General features: G+C 41.7%; 1 protein-coding gene across 1 annotated transcript; it reads right to left on the bottom strand.

Moving 5' to 3' along the window:
* Nucleotides 1-4,657: 4,657 nt before the first annotated feature.
* On the bottom strand, nucleotides 4,658-10,931 carry LOC118425081 (ficolin-1-like). Its single transcript, XM_035833900.1, has 5 exons — nucleotides 10,718-10,931; nucleotides 7,490-7,626; nucleotides 7,072-7,342; nucleotides 5,620-6,036; nucleotides 4,658-5,307 (listed from the first exon to the last, which is right to left on the bottom strand). The coding sequence occupies exons 1-5, from the start codon at nucleotides 10,929-10,931 to the stop codon at nucleotides 4,658-4,660; spliced, it is 1,689 nt and encodes a 562-aa protein (XP_035689793.1).
* Between the last annotated feature and the right edge of the window lie 7,587 nt (nucleotides 10,932-18,518).

The raw sequence follows: 18,518 nt of genomic DNA, 5'->3' as shown, positions 1-18,518 counted from the left end.
GACGGATCGTCATGATTTTCGGCATGTAGATAGCCTAAATGAAGACTTATATAATGTGATACTTATTATGCAAGTTAACAGCTAATATAATTTGCATAATTGATTAGGAAAAGTTCATAAATCCACTGCATTCCATTATAGTACTTTCATCAAAGTTGTCACATATGTAACTGAGAAAGAGGGAAGAGAGTAAGAGGTGTATTTAAAGACTTTGAAAGAGAATAAGTCAAGAATGGATCAAAGGATCATCATGATTTTTGGTATGCTGATAGCTTAAGTAATGCTTGATACAATTTGATATCAATTAATTGTAAATTGGGATCTAATTTGCATAATAAATGCCGAAATTTTATAAACCAACTCCAAGCATTTAATTATAAAGAAAATGAAATGAGTAACGCATTTGTCTACAGACATCATTCTACATAACAAACCTGATTTATTTGGCAAAGGTATGTGTTCGTGGAACTCTAGTTTAAAAGTGTTTTCCACTGCCGCGCGTGGCAGTGCCATTTTCTGATCATTTTCCAAACTGCAGCTAAAATGGTTGCTAGTATTCATTGCGTAACTTCCTCTGCCGGTATTAAATTCGTTAACCCATTTTGAACATCGCGAATCAGCGCTCCCGCGAAAAGCTACCACTGCTTGAAGTCATCAAAGGAGGCTAACTGTGCACTTGATCTACGTCTAAATCAGCTCTTCGTCCTCACCTGCCAAGATTTATGCAACACGAGTGAATCTTTCAACTTTGAAAAGTTATCTTTACCAAAGAACAACATCCTTTCCATTGGAATTTTAGTGCCATATCCAAGGCATCTTACGGGTCTGTATGGGGACGAAAAGTGGCGCATTTGTGTTAGTGTATGTGGGGGGGGGGGGGGGGGCCCCCAATTTACAGTTTACGACGAAATCATGATGGTCGACTTCGCTTAATGCTGAGTTTGAAAACTCTCTACGCGGACATACTTTACGAAAAATTCCAAAAATTAGGAGGATGAAGAAAAAAGTTGCATTTCACCTAAAAGAAAAGCAAACTCGAATCCATAGCATTGTTTTCTTTACGACACAAATGCACTCTGAACTGTTGCTACCGTCGAGAGTGGAACAAAGTTAACAACGCTAATACATGTAGAACTAGAAAGGCCGACATTTGCTTAGGAGCAAATACAGCATATTGCAATCCATCTTCATCCTTGAAAAACTTCCAAAATTAAACAATTTGAAGTAATGTTTGCTCAAAGGGAAAATAAAGCACTGTGGGCACTTGTCCTACACACCTTCATGCCGAATTTTAGGTCATTTGGTTTACATACAAGGGCATAGGAGCCAAAAATATACATTTTTTAGTTAAAAATGGCTAAAAATCCCAAAATAACTAATTTCATAAATGCTCTATGAAGAAAGTGTTGATGGGGTCCTGTTGTCATATGTCCAATTTACCTTTGTACCAAATTTCAGGTCATTTGGTTTACATACAAGGTCATAGAAGCCAAAAATATACATTTTTAGTCAAAAATGACTGAAAACCCCAAAATAACTCATTTTTGAAGTGATCTATGAAGAAAGTGTCAATGGGGTCCTGTGAACATATGTTCAATGCACCTCTGTACCAAATTTCAGGTCATTTGGTTTCTATACAAGGGCATAGGAGCAAAAAATATACATTTTTAGTCAAAAATGGCCCAAAACCCTAAAATAACTCATTTTGGCGTAAACAATGAATTAAGCGTTGATGGGGTTCTGTGGTCATATGTCAAACGCACCTATGTACCAAATTTCAGGTCATTTGGTTTTAATACAAGGGCATACGAGCCAAAAATATACATTTTTAGTAAAAAATGGCCTAAAAGCCTAAAATAACTAATTTTTGAAGTGATCTATAAAGAAAGTGTTGATGGTTTTCTGTGCTCATATGTCCAATGCACCTCTGTACCAAATTTCAGGTCATTAGCTTGTAATACCAGGGCACAGGGGCCCAAAATATATATATTTTGTCTAAAAATGACCAAAAACCCTAAATATCATAAATTCTAAGGCCTCTATCAAGAAAGTGAAAGAAATACCTGGGGGTACTTGCTATCCCTACCTCCATGCCAAAATTCAGCTCATTTGGCCCCAAAATGAAAAAGTAGAAGGGGTTTGAAGATTTGACAGGAGAAACTCAGCAAAAACTAGAAAGGCCGACATTTGCTTAGGAGCAAATTCAGCATATTGCAATCCATCTTCATCCTTGAAAAAAATCCCAAAATTAAACAATTTGAAGTAATGTTTGCTCAAAGAGAAAATGAAGCACTGTGGGCCCTTGTCCTACACACCTTCATGCCGAATTTTAGGTCATTTGGTTTACATACAAGGGCATAGGAGCCAAAAATATACATTTTTTAGTTAAAAATGGCTAAAAATCCAAAAATAACTCATTTCATAAATGCTCTATGAAGAAAGTGTTGATGGGGTCCTGTTGTCATATGTCCAATTTACCTTTGTACCAAATTTCAGGTCATTTGGTTTACATACAAGGTCATAGAAGCCAAAAATAAACATTTTTAGTCAAAAATGACTGAAAACCCCAAAATAACTAATTTTTGAAGTAATCTATGAAGAAAGTGTCAATGTGGTCCTGTGAGCATATGTTCAATGCACCTCTGTACCAAATTTCAGGTCATTTGGTTTCTATACAAGGGCATAGGAGCAAAAAATATACATTTTTAGTCAAAAATGGCCCAAAACCCTAAAATAACTCATTTTTAGCGTAAACAATGAATTAAGCGTTGATGGGGTTATGTGGTCATATGTCAAACGCACCTATGTACCAAATTTCAGGTCATTTGGTTTTAATACAAGGGCATACGAGCCAAAAATATACATTTTTAGTAAAAAATGGCCAAAAAGCATAAAATTACTAATTTTTGAAGTGATCTATAAAGAAAGTGTTGATGGTTTTCTGTGCTCATATGTCCAATGCACCTCTCTACCAAATTTCAGGTCATTAGCTTGTAATACCAGGGCACAGGGGCCCAAAATATACATATTTTGTCTAAAAATGACCAAAAACCCTAAATATAATAAATTCTAAGGCCTCTATCAAGAAAGTGAAAAAAACACCTGGGGGTATTTGCCATGCCTACCTCCATGCCAAATTTCAGCTCATTTGGCCCCAAAATGAAAAAGTAGAAGGGGTTTGAAGATTTGACAGGAGAAAGTCAGGAAAAACAATATATTGCATCCATACTGTAGTATGGATTGCAATATAACTAGAAAGGCCGACATTTGCTTGGGAGCAAATACAGCATATTGCAATCCATCTTCATATGCATGCCAATCCCAAATTTAACAATTTTTGATTGATGTACACCATAGGTGTGAATAGAGCCCTGTGGCTACATAACGTACGCACCTTCATACCAAATTTCAGACCATTTGGTTTTCATACATAGGTATAGGAGCCAAAACTTAACATTTTTAGTCCGTAAATGGCAAAAAATCCCAAAATTCAACAATTTAAAGTAATGTATGACCAAAGTGAAAATGAAGTACTGTGGGTACAAGCCAGACACACCTTCATGCCGAATTTCAGGTCATTAGGTTTTCATACAACGGTATAGGAGCCAAAAATATACATTGTTAGTCAAAAATGGCCGAAAACCCCAAAATAACTCATTTTTGAAGTGATCTATGACGAAAGCGTTGATGGGGTCCTGTGGTCATATGTCCAATGCACCTATGTACCAAAGTTCAGGTCATTAGGTTTTCATATAAGGGTATAGGAGCCAAAAATATAATTTTTTTGTCAAAAATGGCCGAAAACCCCAAAATAACTCATTTTTTAAGTGATCTATGACGAAAGCGTTGATGGTGTCCTATGGTCATATGTCCAATGCACCTATGTACCAAATTTCAGGTCATTAAGTTTTCATATAAGGGTATAGGAGCCAAAAATTTACATTTTTTGTCAAAAATGGCAGAAAAACCCAAAATAACTCATTTTTGAAGTGATCTATGAAGAAAGTGTTGATGGAGCCCTGTGCTTATATATCCAATGCACCTATATACCAGATTTCGGGTCATTTATCCCTCATGCCAGGGCATATGAGCCAAAAATATACATTTTTAGTCAAAAATGGCCAAAAACCTAAAATAACTCATTTTTAAAGTGATCTATGAAGAAAGTGTAAATGGTTTTCTGTGCTCATGTGTCCAATGCACCTCTGCACCAAAGGTCATTAGCTTGTAATACCAGGGCACAGGGGCCCAAAATATACATATTTTGTCTAAAAATGACCAAAAACCCTAAATATCATAAATTTTAAGGCCTCTATCAAGAATGTGAAAAAAAAACTCCTGGGGGTATTTGCTATTTCTACCACCCTGCCAAATTTCAGCTCATTTGGCCCAAAAATGAAAAAGTTGAATCCATTTGAAGAATTTGACAGGAGAAGAAGAGACAAAGGAAAAACAATATATTGCAATCCCATACTATGTATGGATTGCAATATAACAATATATTGCAATCCATACTGCAGTATGGGTTGCAATATAACAAGAGATTTAGAACGGCGGCTTAGAAGGAACATTACGTGAAGAAGCTGTTAGCTGAACGCGTGTGCAAAGCTGTTAAATGCAAATGTCGGGGCGTGGGTTTGGTTTAAGTTGTTTATTTCTAAGGAGCAGGTCTGATCTTCATGACAGAAGACTTGATGGAGTGCCAGTGAGCTGCCCACGCCCACCATTCTATACCATGAAAATCAGTCCCCCCGCCGCCATGCTTGTACGGCTGGTTCAGGTTAACGTGGTCACAAACTCTATACCACCAACCACCACGACCATGGAGAGTTGCGCAGTCAGAGCTCGAATGATCGTCGTTATCCTGGTCGTGTGTTGAGAACATGCGACCATCATGATAACTTAACCCTCCCCCACCATCCCCAGCAGTGCCGCTATAGGCACCAACATGCAGACGGTACTTTGCTGCTTCATTCTCGATATAGAACCTGTCATATTCAGCGTATACCGTTTCCGAGGACCAATTCTCGAGATCAATGCGCAGAAGGTATACATTCTCGTTGGAAATCTGATAGATTTTGTCGTTCCCGAGCCAAAACTCACCAAAAAGAGCCCCAAACCCATTTTTGTAAGTTTCCCAGTCATTAGCAAAATCTACAGAACCGTCGAAGCGCTTCTGGAGGACAGTCCAGCCGCCGACTCCGGCTTCCATCTCACAGTAGACCCGGAACGAGGCTCCGGCGGCGTCTGGCTGGATGGTGTAGACACCGCTGGTGGTGTGGCCAGCATTGTAGACGTCGTCACAATCTGTAAGTAATTTTGAGTTACATTTGACTTACTTGTACATTAAAGGATACATTAAAGGAATGAAGTTTATCGCAAAATAGTGAACTTGATAGAGAGTTACAAAAGTCGATGTTGGCCGAAAACCAAGTCAAATGTAGACCTTGAAGATTGTACCAAAATCTAGAATGAAAGCTCAGATAGTGAACTTGTAATGTTTGCAAGAGCTTACCAAAGTTGCGGAAAAACCAGGCTTAGGTAATGTGCCAATCGCAGGCTATGATGATTGTAACAAAGCTGAAACAAAAGACAAGGCGATAGAGATTGAATGTATACCTTTCATGGCTATTGGCGGCGGACTGACGGGGTTATTGGAACAATTACAGCTTCCTGGTGGTCTAGGGAGTCCGTCACTGGCGTTCCGGCCGTCTGAGCCGTTGTTTCCGGGTGGACCCTTCGGACCGGGTGGACCCTCGCGACCGGGTGGACCCTTCGGACCGGGTGAACCTTCGGGTCCGGTTTGGCCCTCGGGACCGGGCGAGCCCTCGGGACCGGGCGAGCCTTCGGGTCCTGGTGGGCCCTCTGGACCGGGTGAACCTTCGGGACCGGTAGGGCCCTCGGGACCAGGTGGACCAGGGGGCCCAGGTCGGCTGCATGGCCCAGATGAGCCGGGCTGGCCAGGAGGTCCTGGAATCCCATCGCGACCGTCACGACCATTCAGGCCAGGCATCCCAGGAGGCCCCTGTGCGCAGCCTGCATGGTAAAGATAAGTGAAATCTTATCATTGAAGCTCATCTGTGCTGGTTGTAGTCATAGAACAGTATTAGACTTTCTTCCAACACAAGAGTATACACGGATTAGATTTCCAACGACCATTGTCGCCTTCTTTAGGATCAATACTGATGACCAATCACTTCAGAACGTAATCTCGCGAAAGTTACAGACACGTGGTATTATTCACACTGATCTTGCTGATACGTGGCGTCAGCAATTGACCAAAGGGACAATGAAGAGATGAAATCTAGCTACATGTCGCAATATTTTGTCTCTAATCTGTCACGTGTATACAAATGAGGCAGTCACTAAGTTCACTACACAACGTGCAGTCCGGACAGTACTTGGATGTGAGACCACCCAAGGACGACCGGATGCTGTAGCCCGACCAAGAATTCCACGAATTCGTATTTCGGAAGGGACGTAAAACGGGAGTCCCCTGTTCGTGAAGGCGCCTCGAGCACGTAATTCATCCTCATTACTCAAACATTGCGTACCTACTGGCTGCAAGTAATGCCTAATTGTATTATCATCATTATTATTGGTCGGAAAGATCGCATGAGTATGCAAACGATAAATGCTCACATGTATGGAAACTGACATGCGGCGAAGATGATGATGATGATAATGAAAACTAGCTGAATGCAAATAGTGCATATACTAGTTTATAGGGGAAAATTATACTGGCATGAATAACTAATTAGTGAAAATTTGGCTCTGTATAACTATATCAAAGGAAGGGGCTCATTGCAAAAAAAAATATGCCATGGGAAGCTGAAATTTTGAATAATGCTGTTGTGTCTGTGTCTGTTTATGTATGCCCCTCTCTTTACTTCAGACGTGCTGTAAAAAGTAATTTCTTTTCGACTTTTCGGTCCAATATTTTCTGCAAAAAAACGGGAAGCAATGTGGTGTGGCCTAACAAATGATATGAGTCAGTGAAACCCTATTAGATACACTTTCACAAGCAGTACACATAAACTAACGTAACAAATTAAAAACTTGGCGTCTTACTCATCTCGTGAAGACGCTGCTCCAAGGCAGTGGTTCGGTTTCGCTCCTGGTCGCGCTTCAAGGAGTCAACTGTGGTGGGCAGTTGGGTCATGTCGTCTTGGTCGCGCTTCAAGGCGTTAACAATGGCGGTCAGTTGGCGTATGTTGGCTTTCATGTTGTCTTGGTCGCGCTTCAAGGAGTCAACGGTGGTGGACAGTTGGCGTATGTCGGCCTGCATGTCGTCCTGGTCGTTCTTCAAGGCGTCAACAGTAGTGGACATTTGTGATATTTCCTACAGACGAACGACAGAATACCAAACTGGATAAACAGCTAATATGTAGCAGCAGCACCTGACTTGATACTTGCAGTACATTATAAAGGTAAGAGAAGCGATATGAAGATTTTTTGAAAAGAAGTTTGTTTTTCTCAGAATGTTTACCTCTTTGTTGATGAACGTCAGAGAGGCTAGCCCCACAGCAGAGATGCTCAACAGCACGGCAATGCCGACGGCCATACAGCTGCAGTGGGAGCGGCCGCTCGCTCCACCCGGATACGTGCGGTCAGCAGAGATTATAACTGTGGTCAGGTCAACATACAAACTCAAGACGTTAGTAAACTGATGGATAAATGAAGACGAAAATAAGGCATAGAAAGTCAATGTTATTCTTGTATAATGTATATTGATGAAATATAACATAACATGCATCACTCAGTTAATTCCAACAGTTTATGACATGGCTGGCTCACTAAACAATAGATATATATACTTGGGTATAGCTATGCTGGATTTTAATAAAGCTTTTGACAAAGTCCCACCAGGCTCATTACTAAACTGGAGTACTATGGAGTCCAAGGCGCGTGCACTACGCTAACTTAGTTAAAGGCTTTCCTGACGAACGGAGAGCAAACTGTAGTTTTAAGAGTCTACAAGGAACCGCACTTTTACATAAACGACTTGCCAGACCATCCCTATTCAAGTGTGAGATTACTTAATTGCCGGTGACTGCCTATGATATAGAGCTGTTTAAATAGAAAGATGCACAACTTCCCCATAAAGATCTGAACAACCTGAAGAATGACAAAGGAAATGGCTTATGCAGTTCAATTACGAAAGAAGTGTTATGTTACGCACATAACAAACAAACGACCCCTAACGTAATCACGTACCAGCTTTGTGGTCAGCACGTATTAGCAACCACAATACCCCACCCATACAACGGGGCTGAAGTGGGGTGTTTAAGTTAACAAAATAACAATTTAGGGGTAAACAGACATTGGGAGTGACCAAACACAAGTTGTGCGCATGCCAAGCCAGGGTAAAATCGCTTGCAAACACGTCACCAGTGAGACGAAACCTTGAATATGCCACAGCAATAAGAGTTTCGTATACGAAGATGAAGAGAAAGACAAAGCTAAACTGGAAAGGGTACAGAACCAAGCTGCATCATTCTGTACAAACAACTACAACAGGGATGGCTAATGTTACATAAATAAAAACAGATCTGCAGCACTAGTGGGTAGCACTTGAATACAGAAGGAAAATGTCCTGACTTTGCGTGATGTAAAAAAACGACTACTAAACTAGTGGGTATGCCTACCGATAGGTATCTAAGCATTTAAGAAACAATATATAGTTAAGTACCAGAGTTGTCAACTTAGGATTGTTGCGTTTTCCCCAGAACCATCGCAGAGTGGAATTTGTTATCACCAAGTACAGTAGGGGCATCTTCCCTGAATATCACATGATTTGATATATGATTTGACCTCTGACCTCCACCCCATCTCTTGACATATTGATTTTGACCTTGGAACGTTTTCGACTTGAGTATGGACACTGATTATGTTTCAACGCACCTGTGTTATGTTTTCTGTACTGTATGTTGTCCTTGGGTGTTCAAAGTTTGACTGATTGTTACCACGTTTTGTCCTGTATCTGTTATTTACATGTATGTTTGGTGGGCCCCCTTGGAAATCAACTATGCACTGTTGTAGGGGCTACCCATCTGTTTCAAGATGAAATAAATAAATAAATAGTTTTAAAGAAAACTTGCGGATATGTGTTTAGAGTTTAGGTGTAACGTGTCGTTAAATGTAATATAACTAATTGCTGTCGTGCCGCATGCCTGCGAAGCTGAAGTGTTACACAGAAGGGCAGTTATATCGGCTAAAGTAACAGATACAGGTACCGATCAAAATTGCCAGCGGTGCACCCAAAATTACCATAGAGTTTGCAGGTTCTTGCTAGCCTCGGTCGGTTAACCAGAAACACAACAGTTTTTCCTAGACTTAAATGACACACTCACCAAAATAGCATCAGACCAGGATTGATGTCCGTTATTGTATTAATATTGTGACAAATTGCAAATTCCGTTGTTTTTACTTGCGGTCTGCACACATGCACTCAGGTAAAAGGGTAGAATGGTGAAAAAAAACCTCTCATGTATGGTGACATTTACTAGTATTTTCTTTTTCTTTTATCTTCTTGGATAGTAATCAGCGGTTTGATCGGACGGGAGAGTTACGATGACGACTAACAATGTCGTAATTATTCTCCTGGTGGCCAAATTGAGTCTGGAATTCTAGTCTTTAATTATAGTTCAGACAGTAGTTTTGGTCTACACTGCACGAAAAGTTCGAATTTGCGGGTTGGAAATGGTGTTTCACGTGCCTGCAGATTCGAAATTTCCGGGACATTCCAGGTCGTGCCGACCTGCGCATACCTTCTGTCCGGGCCCAGGCCTGGGAATTGTCGGACGTGCACCACTTTTCTGTGCAGGGCCTGTGAATACCAGTGCAGCCAGCGTGAAATCTATAGGCACGTCCTGCGCAGTTTGAACCGGAAATCTTGCTTTTCGTGCAGTGCCAGCTGTAAAATTTATAGACCTTTCAAACACGTTTTACTCTAGTTTTGTGACGTTTTGTCTCTCCGTGGTCTTCGTAGGATACCAATCGCCCAAGATGGTTTCAGCGTCCCCACCCTAATGTCCCTTTGTATTGTGGTAATTGTGAGTTTCTTTTAACATCATCAATATCTTAAATGCAGGTAACATACAGAGAAGGGTATCAGTCTACTTTGTGGCAAGGAGGGGGGTAGATTTTCCCGCTATGGCTCCTTACCTGTGCCTATTGTAAAGTATGTGTGTCCGTTAAGCTAAGGGCACAACCCGCCGAACGTGCAAATACGTGCTGTCTTCGTGCCAAAACGTGGGCAATCTTTTGGGATCCGTAAGTGGTAAGTACGGCCTCCGTATGAACTCGTCGGGAATCCGACGGATTTTGGAGCACGCAGACACGCCGTATAACTTAACGTGCAGACAAAACTTTGTGTGCCATCGGATTGCGGATTCGCCCCCCGTACGTGACAGTACGGGCGACGCGCTTGCCCTGTACCGCCTGAAAGTTTTCAGAAACACGTGACGGACGTGGCCTGCCAAAATAACATACGGACGAATTACTCGAACGGCGGGTTGTGCCCTTAGCTTAAGTGATAGGACAAAATTTGTGCTTGATAACTTTCAATAGATTTCACAACTACATACCCATTTTGTGTATGTAGCAGTATGTGATCGTGGATCGTAAAACATTTCCGCTTGAAAGCTTTCTGCTTAGCTTTACAACTAAATTCCCATGTTGTAATGAAAAAGCAAGTTACGAAAACATTTCCTACCTGCTGGCGTGTACGCTGCATGACGTTTCACCTCCTCGGCTTCTTCGTACGTGTATGAAGGCGCTACTTGGGACTTGCCAGCCCCGTTGAAAGGATGGACACGCCCGCGGGAACCACCCTGATGGACAGCAAGAGGTTGAGGCGGCGGCCCGCTGGTTTGGCCGCTGTCAGGATGCGGAAATGGGGACAGGACCGGCTCTGCTTGCTCGTACATGACCGTACTGTGTAGACAACAGGCGAACAGTGCCGCAGCAAACGTCGGGGTGCATATATATAGACAAAAATGCCATGATTGGTTTGAGAAAATAAGGATATATCTTTGATTCTATTTGGAGTGCTGGAAATAGCATTTACATTTCAGCAAGAGCCAGACAAATGTTTGAGGGAAAGAAGTTTATTGGGGCTGGGAGCTGGAGGTAAAACATGAGAAGGTCATTTTACAAGGTACGTGAGAAGTTTTAATGTAATTGTTGAATTAGAGTGTGTTTTAAATGGTGTCCTGTTGTGTACGACCGTTGCCATAGCAGACAAGTCCAATTGCAAGTCTCTCCCAGCCTTCATTGATTGCCGGCAAATAGTAAGAATACAGCGGTGGCAGTATTCAAACTTGTTTTCTTCCTCTAGAATGCCATGTTTTAGATAGACGTCTTAAGTTTTTCACATCAGGAGGAAAGGCGTTTGATGGGTTGGATTTTGTTACGACATCTTTTGAAGCACAAACAGCTAACCTCCGGATGGAAGAACAAGTATGAAGGATTTGTTCTTAAAAACCAGGCTTAGCAAATAAGCTGTGCCCGGGTGTTTTGGTCACGAAAAGAGCGCCTTGAGCAGTCAGCCTCTCAGTGAGAAAGCCGGAGCCGATTTTGTCGAATTTAGTACTTTAATTTAGTCTGTCGCACCGACCGGTTTTGCCAACGTGGCTTCTTCAGTGGTCCATTCCGTAAATTCACTCTATATGAAAACTGAGGCGTGACTACACTTGTACAGTAAAGCTTCATTAAATTTCAGTCACCATTTGCCCTTTCTTACGTTTTTGCGAATTGTCAGAAGCGTCGATGCCATGGCGGACACACCCGCGGAAACCACCCTGATGGACAGGAGGGGCCCGATGGACAGGAGTAGCCTTTACCAGGCTTCGTAGATCGGTGGTCTAATTGTAGAAATTGGACAAATAGAGTCATAGTACACTAGGGGAGTTAGCCGGCCAGAACAATCATTTCCTCACTCCGTAGGTCGCTAGCTGTTCCCTAGCCGGCTGTGCTTCTCTGGCCGGCTTACCTCTATTTGTTCCATTTCTATTGTTTTCCCAGCGACCTATGGAGTCTGGTAGAGACTAAGACAGGAGGGGCCAGCTGGTTTGGCCGTTGTCAAGGCGCAAGAAAGGGGAGCGGACCGGCTTTGCTTTTTCGGACATTTGGACTAGTCTCTACCAGTCTCCGGGTCGCTGGAAAAACTGCCCGGAGTCTGGTAGAGACTACTTTGGACCGCACTGTGAAGGCCACAGTCGAACAGTAAAAGTGCAGCGGCTAACGTCAAAGGACAAAGTACCAGGATTAGTATGAGAAAGTAAGGATATATCTTTGATTCTATTTGGACGGATAACGTGGTATGACCTGCTGCGCAAATAGCAATTTTTCTGCAAGAGTCAGAATAATTCTCGAGGGAAAGAAGTCCATTGTTGCTGGGAGATCGAGTTAGAAACATTAAAAGGTAATCTTATAAGGTTTAAAGAAAAACCCAATGTTTTTCTGTTTAATAAGAGTGTGTTTTAAATGTTGTCTTGTTGTGCACACCGTTGCCACAGCAGACAAGTCCAGTTACAAGTCTCTCCCACCCTTTATTGATTGCCGACAAATAGTAAAATATACAGCGGTGGCAGTATTCATACCTTCTTTCTTCCTCTGGAATGCCAGTCTTTGAATGGACTAAAGTGTTTCCAAGCGGGCTGGATATCAGTTGTGAATTCTCCTTCTCACCTCTAATTGCATTCATTCATACACTCACCCAGCTGATATTCAACACCACAACAACATACAAAAGTGCAGGTGACAGTTTGAAAGGAGGATGGGAGGATTGGATGTTTGAAAAATTGAAAATAGCCCAGAATTTATGCGCAGAAGTCATCCATCGAATCAATTTGATTCGTTCTACTAAAGGAACTCCTAATGGCATTACCGCGTTTATGCAAAAGTATAATTTAAGGCTTTGAAACAAAAAAAAAAACAACCTTCGTTCTATTATGTAACAGTGTTTTATTGTCTTTACATAGAATCGATTTTCTATTGAATACTGTCGGGTGTGGGGTCTACATAACGGTACAAAAAAAAACAATAAAACGTTGCATAAATGCAACAGTGTTTACTTGTCTTTTCTCTAGATTCGATGTCCATTTTAGATACTGTCAGGTGTGGGCATGACGTAGGCCCCCTTTCTGCTTGACGGCGCTCTCACCTCGCGATGGAAAATTGGCCAGAGCGCCGTGAGAGCGCCGTGACGCCAGAAAAAAAGCTGCTATAGTGGAATCTCTCCGACGACCCAAGCGCGCTATTCTCAATTTGAGGTCGCAGAGAGAGCGCAGTGAGAGCGCCGTCCTAGTAGAAAGGGTGTATTAACGTAACGGTGTGATCACAGCCTTGGGCGCCGGGGGAAGCCGTACGTTTGCTGGGCTGGAGTTTTGTTACATATCATCTTTTTAAGCAAAACAACCAACCTCCTGATAGAAGAACAAGAATTTAGTCTAAAGCAGGACTTGCGTGTGTCTGGGCATCGGGTGCGTTGGGCAAGAAAAGGGCGAATGCAGTTTTGGGTACATCATGTCCTGTACTGTAAAGTAGATCTGAAAATCCACTATCATATCTCACATTCAGCTCAACTGCAAACACGTCATAACCATCACACCCTCATGCCTCATGTGGTTTTAATGTTCGATGTCGAAACACTCGATAAATAGCTGATATGGAGTGGACTGATCCTCACGCTAACATCTTTCTCACCATGGTCACTGGAAATACGTAAACGCGTTTGCGTCCTTGTTTCTGACGAAAATGGGATACGCCGCTCTTGGGATGCGGCAATCCCCACGTCAGCCACAGTTCGTCTCACGGGTAAACTCACTCCATTGGCCCCTTGAGAATTTGGTCACATGCCACCTACCCTGCCCCACTCTGCCTCGCCTGTAAATTGTTGCATATGAAGTAGATGGCATAACCTTACTTAATTTAATCCATTTTTTTCCTCTTTTTATTGCATTATTAACCAGATAAACCGCCTTATGGTTTATCGCACCAGGTTTGTACTGAGTAGTATAGACTGCCTATCTGGGCAGATATATACTTGAACCACTGACACTACGATAGACCACTTCTGTTTTCTGTGTGGAGAGTTTATTAATGTGCTTGTTGTGTGGCTATGTTCAAACACTGAACCTCCATTAACGTCCTACCTGAGAGGGACTCCCTCATTCAGTGTGTGTAGGTACTATATATTTCACCGTAAGTGCAGTGATCAAATTCTTGTGAAGTGCCTTTCGTAAGTTTACAGCGTAGGGTCCTGACACCTGGCAGAGCTCGGAGCATCTACTCTGACTTTATCAAACATTCATCCAGTATTTCCTTATCAACAGCCACCGTTTTACAAACATATTAGTATACACCTTGGCCTTTTCCTAACAGTGCAGCATAAGTTATTTCTGCCGATGTTGGAACTTCTTTTCATAGATGTAATAAAATGATTTCCAGCTGGCCCATCCGCAGAGGCTGAAAATATGTCGATGAAGATTAGACATCCAAGCCATAAGGTATATCACTGACGAAAAATAGTGGATTGTATCTGAAACGTCTGACAGTTTCCCAAATCATATCCAGTTGCTTGAGTAACTGCTTTTTGGCAAGATGAAGTAAACTAATTACCAGTCGGACCATCCACAGAGGCTACAGCATGTGCATGTGATGCTGTAGTTGCACCTTGGCTGGACTAGCAAACAGCGCCTCCATGCGATATGTGTTGGTGGGCAGGCCCATGAGCCAGAGGTCTCGCGAAGACATTCTACATCTCAGTGTAGAATGGGGTGGAGTCAAACGCAAGACAATGCTGTAATATCTCTTGAAAATGATGATGTCATAGCTTCTCCCAAATATCTGGACCACCGTTGTTGTTTCCCATCAAATGCAGATTATGAATATCTCGTTAAAAGATGTGAAATGTGCAAAAAGGTGCAGAGTTATAGTTATAATAATTATGCTCTTGTATTGTTGTAGCTCAAATGTTTCTGCTTAGATTATTGCTGCCCCTTCTCTTTTTTTTTGCATCTTTGCCCTAAATATGCCACCTATTTTCCTGCCTGTCCGTGTATAAGTGCATCATTGTGCACCATTTTGGTAATATCTGTATCAAACCCACGCTTGGAAAATATGCCCTGTGCACCTTATTTTATTTTCACCAGATATACATTTGACTGAGCCAATTAAGCACACGCTACAATGGTCATCAACTGCACCTATGGCGCTGTGCAATAACAGAATACAGAAGTGCAGAACTTCCTATGAAACATGCTTATATCCTGTAGTGTTCTTTTAACATGTCTACCACCATATTCATACCATATGATATAATTCGTAATGTATATCATGCATTGCAAAAATCGTCTCTCCTTTCTCTGTCTCGCTCTGTATATATATAAACTTACACTTTGACAACTGTAATTATTTCTAATATGATGTCCGCAGATAAAACGTAACTTTCTACATACTGGCATGACGTATATATTGAAGGCTTTTTCAACTTAAAAAAACTGGCAATATTTACCATTATTTACCATCTCTGTACTATACTTCAATATTTATTGTAACATGCAGTAATATTTCTTCTAATATTGCTACCATATATCATCATCACTAAATATACCTTATAACATTTAATGTATGTGCTACATGTACAACACCTTACAGGCTGCACGCTCCTAGCGTTTTTATATCATGAACAGATTACAACATTTTTAGTACCATTTAGAATGCTTAAAATCTCTTTCTACAATATAAGCTCAAAGTCTCTAATATGCTGTACATGTCAGAAGGGTTAATGTTACTTTCTACATAATGTTCGCAACTGCCATGCTATATATATACAGTGTAGTCTTTTTTCGCCAAAATGTATCCTTAATACATCTCTGCACTCTTATTCACAACCTCTAACACACCTACATACATCTTGCCATCTACAAAATTATTCCTATTCCTTCAGCGTACCGAAGTTAGACTTGATTCTATCATCTGGCATGGAACTAAGGACTGGAATAGAATGGTCAAATCTATCGCGCAGTTACTGATGCTTTCAAGACATCTGACAGTATAAATAGAAAATCCCTTGTTTTGTCTTAGTTTTAACACCTCTCCAGTTATAAGTAAGTTTGACCAATCTATTTATGTATAAAATTGAAATTTACTTAGAACACCCCCCAGGTTCATTTTGGACTTCCAGATTAATTTCGAACAAACCTTTAATTATTTAAAAAATGATTAACCAAATGAATTAAGATTTGAAATTATGGTTTTTTAAAGGTAATTAATAATTAGATTACAATACGATGTCTCCAGGAGCAAAGCCAATTCTGGAGAATTCTGCAGAAGTCTGAGAACCTGAGCCAGTATTCTGGCCCAGTGTCAGAATTCTCCAGAATTCTGGGAACCTAAAGCCAGAAATCTCCAGAAGCTTTGTTTCTGGAGACACCTTATTGCAATCTACATATTAATTACCTTTTAATAGACCATAGTTACAAATCTTAATTCATTTGGTCAATTGTTTTTCAAATGATCAAGGTTTGTCCGGAAATAATCTGGAAGTCCAAACTGAACCTGGAGGGTGTTTAAGATGATAACGTTACAAGCTAAGGCTGCTCCTAAACGTTACAAATCAACACAACAATAAATGCACTTATGCCTCAATCACATGTGTCCAACATGAAGAATGGCGCGTATTTCCGCCCGTACTTGATATGAAAAATAAAACAAAGAATGGATTTACACTATGCTTCTTTACATTTTTGAAGTTGTCTGTGCATGGAAGGGGTATAATTTAGAATGAGCTGGGAAATGGATTTTCAAGCGTGCGGTAGTGCCATCTTTTGGTCACTTCTCTAACTGTGGGTAAAATGATAATTAGTATATTCTGCGCAAAAGCCATGCGGAACTCCATCTTCCGGCATTAGAAAACGTTAGCCCAAGTTGAAAATCACGAATCGGCGCTCCCGCTGAAAAACTTAAAGCCAGTCCTGCTAGAAGTCTGCGCAAGCTCCACGTCTTCTTAAGTTTTAGGTTCTCCCTTGTCCAAATATAATACATGTGGGACGAGTACACATAAGCCCCATCACTTTCAACATTTTGTTCTAGAGCCATCATCTGAATGATAACTATTTTAGGTATCTTAGGGAGTCTGCATGGGGATAGATAGTAGTGTAGCTCGTTTGCGTGTGTGCTTGTGTGTGTGTGGGGAGGGGGGGCAACTTTAAGGTCGACTCCACTTTATGCTGAATGAACAATGCTCCCTACGCCTTCGTGCATTACGCAAAACTTGATACCGCTGAATCAGAAAATTTGTAAACAAAACAACAACACAGAATTGAAAATTTACATATTGACTTCAATGATTATGGCACGCAGACCCGGATCAGCTGAATGTCAAGTGAGCCCGTCGCTAATCTCCAACCAGATCCACAGTGGCGTAATGTACAGTATCAAACTCCCTTAGCCGGCTTCACTCTGGCAGCATTTGATACTGTTACGGCACCGTAGGATCTGCTTGGAAGTTAGCCCTTCATCACCATTGCATTGTTGACAGTTCTGGTCCAGCATTGTTTATTGTTTTATTGACTGCTTTAGCTTTGACCTGTAAATGGGACAGCTACTCTTCCAGCAGGAGTAGCAAATTAAAGCAAAATTTAATCTTCGTAACGTCAGCTCAAAAGGAACCTTAAGTGAAGAATTTGTTCGCTGGATGCATGCAAAGAAAGCTGTTGGGACGCAAACGTCGGGGCGTGGATTTAGTTTAAGTTGGTTATTTCTAAGGAGCAGGTCTGATCTTCATGACAGAAGACTTGATGGACCACCGGTGAGCTGTCCACGCATGCCATTCTATACCATAGCGATAATTCCCCCCACCGCCATGCTTGTACGGTTGGTTCAGGTTAACTTGGTCACAAGCACCATACCACCAACCACCACGACCACCATGGTCAGTTGCACAGTTACGACTCCAGTCGTCGTTATCCTGGTCGTGTGTTGAGAATCTGCAACCACCATGATAGCTTAACCCCCGCCAACCATCCCCAGCAGTTCCGTTATAGGCACCAACATGCAGACGGTACTTTGCTGCTTCATCCTCGATATAGAACCTATCATATTCAGCATATACCGTTTCTGAGGACCAATTCTCGAGATCAATGCGCAAAACATACACCCTAGCATTAGAGATCTGATAGATCTTGTCGTTGCCGAGCCAAAACTCGCCACTGAGGTCCCCAAACCCATTTTTGTAAGTTTCCCAGTCATTAGCAAAATCTACAGAACCGTCAAAGCGCTTCTGGAGGACAGTCCAGCCGCCGACTCCGGCTTCCATCTCACAGTAGACCCGGAATGACGCCCCGGCGGCGTCTGGCTGGATGGTGTAGACACCGCTGGTGGTGTGGCCTGCCTTGTAGACGTCGTCACAATCTGTAAGTCATTTTGAGTGACATTTTAACTTACATGTACATCAAAGGAAACATGAAAGGAATGAAGTTTATCTCAAAATAGTGAACTTGCCACGTTAA

This window comes from Branchiostoma floridae, chromosome 10 (assembly GCF_000003815.2).
Source record: "Branchiostoma floridae strain S238N-H82 chromosome 10, Bfl_VNyyK, whole genome shotgun sequence".
Taxonomy (NCBI): domain Eukaryota; kingdom Metazoa; phylum Chordata; class Leptocardii; order Amphioxiformes; family Branchiostomatidae; genus Branchiostoma; species Branchiostoma floridae.
Note: the sequence above shows the minus strand (reverse complement) of the source record. Positions and strands in the feature narration are given on the sequence as shown.

What these genes read in the sequence shown, in the direction of transcription:
- LOC118425081 (XM_035833900.1), bottom strand. Translation starts at nt 10,931, where the DNA reads ATGTACGAGCAAGCAGAGCCGGTCCTGTCCCCATTTCCGCATCCTGAC. An exon ending in TGCAGCGTACACGCCAGCAG is followed by an intron (nt 7,627 to 10,717) that starts GTAGGAAATGTT and finishes ACCTGACCACAG; the next exon opens with TTATAATCTCTGCTGACCGC. An exon ending in GCCGCCAATAGCCATGAAAG is followed by an intron (nt 5,308 to 5,619) that starts GTATACATTCAA and finishes AATTACTTACAG; the next exon opens with ATTGTGACGACGTCTACAAT.